Source organism: Otolemur garnettii, unplaced genomic scaffold, assembly GCF_000181295.1.
Source record: "Otolemur garnettii isolate 467f Iridium unplaced genomic scaffold, OtoGar3 scaffold00045, whole genome shotgun sequence".
In the NCBI taxonomy this organism is placed as follows: Eukaryota; Metazoa; Chordata; class Mammalia; order Primates; family Galagidae; genus Otolemur; species Otolemur garnettii.
Genome location: NW_003852440.1, coordinates 10,396,360 through 10,401,515, shown reverse-complemented (window position 1 = coordinate 10,401,515; position 5,156 = coordinate 10,396,360). Strand labels below are relative to the sequence as shown.

Below are 5,156 nucleotides of genomic sequence, written 5' to 3'. Positions count from 1 at the left end.
TTTCTTGAAATTCTAGCTCTTTCCTTTCTTCCATTCTATTAATCTTGTTTACTATCCACATTCTGAACTCAATTTCTGTCATCTCAGCCATCTCTTTATGGGTTAAATCTTCAAATACCTCTGCCACGTCCTTCAAGTTGGGTTGGGGGCTCTGGGAGTGATGTTTTGCTGGCCTTTTGGGGCAAAGGCTGGGAGTAGTGTCTGTATCTTTTCCCCTAGAACTTTGCCAAAGATGCAAATATTGCTACGGTCTGAGAGCCTAGAGGTCTGCTTGTCTCTATCTTGTTTACAGTTGTTATCTATTCTACCTTAGAAAATCAATTACTCTGGGTTAAGATCAGCTGTGGAGAAATAAGAGTGATTAAGTCACCCCTCCCCTTACTGGCGATGATCGGGAACAGAAAACCACACTTTCCCTCAACCACACCCCCAGGGTATCACTTTAGATAGTTCTCAGGTGATTGGCCCAGTTCAAATGATATGAGACAGGTGTCACAGTTAACACAATTCTCAGGTGGGGGAGTTCGAGAGGTCTCTGGCAACTGTACAGCAGGGATCTTCTGACAGCGCAGGTATGGCCTGCTCCGGTGTTCTGTGGGGTCAGAGGGACCTGCCCAGCAAATATTCCTTCTAGGTCTTGAAGTACTGGTCCTGGGAGGAAGGTCAGCTGGGTCCTGCTCTCTTTCTACGTCTATCAAATCGGCCAACTTGGACAAGAGCTTTTTTCTCTCTGGTGGATCTTCCTGTAGGCCAGAAGTGATGTTTAACCAACTCACTCATCCTCCATTTGTTTCCAAGGATTTTGGCATCATCTACAGACCCCACAGGACTCTGGAGCTCTCCCTGGCTGGCACAGGCTGCAGGTCGGGGTGCTGGCACATGGTCTTCAGACGCCAAGGCAGGGGCTGCCGAGGGCCACAGTCAGTGCTCCTCCTGCTTTCCAAAGTGTCTTTTTTCCGAAAGTCACACGGGGGTGTTGTGTGGTGTTCTTTCTCGCAAGGAGAGAAGGACGGCTTGGCTGCGGGTGCAAGTTCGCTCCTAGAATTGTTTAAAAGCAAGAAACAACTCTATACTTAGCTCTTAACTGTTTTTAAAAATATGAAATGGATTTTAAATTTTACCAAATACTTCTTCGGCAGCAATTTAAGATTTTTCACATTTTTTCCCTTTGGGTTTATTAGCATGCAAGTTGTGTTGGCCAATCTGTGAGCTTGGGCAAAGCATGGTATAAACTATGCTTTGCTAGCTTTTCACTTAATGTATTTTTATAAGCAATTTTGGAGATTTTCTAAAACACAATTCTATTATCTTTATAGAACAAATATTGTTATCTTCTCCTTTTTCTATCTTTTGGAAATGAACATGTCTACATATCTGTGTGTTGTGAGCATGTGTTTGCTAGGCTTAGAGGGGTCGGAAAATCTCTGTGCAGTGGGATTCTCAGCATGTTTACTTTGTGCAAATATATAAAGGGAATTTACTCATGAGGCTAGTTGTTATTTGTTCCACTATCTATTTTTTCCCTGGTAACAATAAATCTCCATTCTCTGACTGAATCTCTCATTAAAATTGCATTTTCTTCTATAACTTTGGTCTCTTTCTTCCTTTGTTTCAAATAAAGTCCTGATGCTATTCATTTGACACATAGAATTTTATCAATATTTTCTTTTTTTTTTTTTTGAGACAGAGCCTCAAGCTGTCCCCCTGGGTAGAGTGCCGTGGCATTACAGCTCACAGCAACCTCCAACTCCTGGGCTCAAGCGAGTCTCCTGCCTCCGCCTCCCAAGTAGCTGGGACCACAGGCGCCCGCCACAACGCCCGGCTATTTTTTGGTTGCAGCCGTCATTGTTGTTTGGCGGGTCCGGGCTGGGGATTCGAACCCGCCACCTTAGGTGTACGTGGCTGGCGCCTTAGCCGGTTGAGCCATAGGCGCCGAGCCAATATTTTCTTTTTTATATATGATTACTTTCCTGATTCTGAGCCTTTTTTAGAAGAAGAGCATATAGTTTTATGTAGTCTTATTATTGCTACCTGTATCTTCTCCCAAAGCCATTATTTAAATAGGAGTCACGTGAAAGAAATGGATTTAATATTTAAACTATGGAGAAATGTTGAATAGAGGAAAGGAAAATAACAGAGCCTTTCTTTTATTGTGTATTTATGCTGTACATAACACTATTACACACATTGCCTCTCTCACTTCTTAGACAGGATGTGTTACTTTCCCCTTTTCTTTTTGTTAAAAGACATGTAAAGGGGATCAGTAATCATTGCAGCTCACGATCCAGCAGTTTCAGGGCCCAGACTGCAGCATGGGCCTCTGCCTGGTTCCAAAAGCCACAGCTCCCAGCCCTTGCAGGTGTTGCTGCCAAGAATGGGCAGGACCCAGCAGGCACATCCATTTTATTTTATTTTATTTTATTTTATTTTATTTTCAGGCTAATGTGAGGCCACAAACAAAGCAAACTGACAATCTTCAGACTAGGAAAAGGTGTATACATTTTTATTATTTTATTTTTTTTATTTTTTATTTTTTTATTGTTGAGGATTCATTGAGGGTACAAAAAACCAAGTTACACTAACTGCATTTGTCAGCAAGGTCCCTCTTATAATAAATGTGTTCCTCCCCTAAGAGGTGTGCCAAACACAGTGACCCCTCACCCCCTCCCTCCTTCCCTGTCTCCAACCTAGTATACAGTGGGAGGTGGGGTGAATGGGGAGCAGAGAGAGATATCTTCATTTTTAAATGGAACAATAGTTTCATAGTAAGTGGTGAAAGGCAAGTTTCTTTGAAATTTTAATCCTGAGAAGTTAAATTAAATAGTATGAAGCTTTGCTTATTTTCCTGATAGGTAACAAAATTTAGTTTCTATTTTAATTGCAGTTATGTACAAATTCCCTATAAAAAAGAATAAATTGGAGAGGATGAAACAGGTGATAACATGACATGGCCTCTTTGACTTCATAGTCACTCCTGCAAAAGCAGCGGGGCAGGACCCCTGGGGCCTCTTATCTTCTGAGACCCTCAGCGCCCTCCGCCGCAGTCTTTGCCCCATCCCTGTGCAGCCTCGCTCCCTGTAGAAAGCACCCTGCCCTTCCCTCTCCACCTGTGCAGCTTCTTGTTGACAGGCCCTGCTGTTTTCCAGCCTCTCCCCGTTGACTGCACCTACAGACCGCACACCCTCGCATGCTCTGTTCCCGTTGCATCACACTCAACAGGAGGGGAAGCAGGGGTTCCCTCTGGTCCAGGGTCCACGCATCAGTGAATGATTTTATCCTAGACTATTTCATCGTTCGTAGGGTGGACAGAGTGTAGAATAAGAAGGATGCCTGTGTGCCCTACCATGCCATCTGCCTGGGAGAGAGGGACAGCTCAAGCTCACAACAAGCCAAGCACAGGGATTGAAGCCACCTGCCAAGACCCAGGGCACAGAGAGGGAGAATGTGTAGGACCAGATGATGGGGCTACATGAAACACCTAGTCTTCCTCACACATCAGAGGTGTAGTTGTGCATTGTTCTCCAGGACACGAAACAAGTCTCAAGATACTCATTCTGCCTTTTTAACTGTCATCATATAACTGAAATCATGATGGCAGCCTATCCCACTAAAATGGGAGCCTGGTGCTCAGGGCTTACCTGAGGATAGCCCCTGCCTTCACACATCAGGCACTGCTGAGCAGGGTGGCTCTCCTGCCTCTGAGACTGGCATCACCCACCCACTCCCCCTTTCTCCTGCCTGTCCTGCATGTAGGCATCTCTGCCCATTTCCCTTCTTCCCCTCGCATTGGGGACCCGCAGTATCTGGGCTCCTTCTCACCCCCTGGGCCCTGAGTGGCCTAGTCATGGTCCTCAGGACTGGCCCACAGTACAGCTTGGCTCCCCTATACCCTGTCCATACCACATTCTCCAGCCAGTGGAGACAACTGCCCGGTGTCACAGGGAGCATGAGGAGGTGCTTCAGTGAGGAACCACCTCTTTGTCCAAAGCTAGAGCAACACAGACACTCTACATTGTTTGCCAAGTACAAGGACAAATGAACAAATGTATGATACATAAATGTGTCATGACTTTCATGCTTTAAGAGTTTAACACACATTGATTTAGTAAAAACTTTCTAAGAAACAAAAGCCAAATAAGCAGAATGATAAACATGTGCACGTCTCTCTCAATCCCTACAGATGTACCGGGCCAGGTCTTGAAGGCTGTGATGGTGGCGGGTGAGTACTGTAGCTCTGTCTGGCTGGCCGTGGGAAAGGAAATGGTCCTCTGTCCTAGGCAAGTTTTACAGCTCCAGGCCAGTCTAGGCCAGCCCAGCAGAGGCCTGGGTTGTCAGAGAGGGTGCAGGGTATGCAGGGCTGGGGGCGAGGCAGGGCTGCATCTCTTCTTGGGTGGCCTCTCCTTGACCTCTTGGTCACCAGGGCTGCTGGATCCTTTTCTCCCTTCTCTCCCTTTACCCCTCTGCCCAGTTGGTCCCATCACAGATTTGTGCTTGAGGGGCCTTTCTGTTGGATGACAAAGGTCCAGCCTAGAGGGATTATCCCTCCTCACTACCTTTGCCCAGCACAGTGCCCAGTGGGCAGTTGGGCTCCCTTCAGCCTTGCCTTCTCACAAACTTGCCCTCGCTGCTCCAGACACTGGGCTGAGGAGAGCAGACTGGTGAGTCCTCCTCAGACGCACCAGGCAGGAGTGGTGCCAACAACTATTGGTGCCTAGCCAGGCCTCAGGGAAGGATGCACAAAACACCTGTTTGCTGTTTCTGATGCCCCAAACACCAGCCAGACCTCCAAGCACCTCTGCCCTTTCTGCCAATGTCAGTGCTGCCTCTGCTTCCACATGCTTTTCTGCCCCAGAGTGGGGAAGGCAGACAATCCTTCCCACCATCAGGTGGAACTCTGAGCAGAAATAAGGCAGTTTCTCAGAGATAGATCTCCTGTCAATCTCCCTGTCTTCATAGCACTGTCTTGGTAATCGTAGTAATGAGGCTTCCATCACATGCCCACCTGGAAACTAATCAAGGACCTTTCTTTGTTTTTGTCTGTGTGTGTGTGTGTGTGTGTGTGTGTGTGTGTGTTTTAATTTTCCTTGCTTATTTTTTGTTTTTATTTCTTTCCTTTTTTCTTTTTTTAAAGTACCAACTTTTGGTTTCATCCGTTT

General features: G+C 46.2%; 1 protein-coding gene across 4 annotated transcripts in view; it reads left to right on the top strand.

Moving 5' to 3' along the window:
• EGFR (epidermal growth factor receptor) overlaps positions 1 to 5,156 on the top strand; it is a 216,081-nt gene that overhangs the window by 180,479 nt on the left and 30,446 nt on the right. For all 4 annotated transcript variants that reach the window (XM_012805915.2, XM_023513922.1, XM_023513921.1 and 1 more), the window contains one exon: positions 4,181 to 4,219. In XM_012805915.2, coding sequence (XP_012661369.1) covers positions 4,181 to 4,219 — 39 coding nt within the window. The remainder of the gene's footprint in view (positions 1 to 4,180; positions 4,220 to 5,156) is intronic.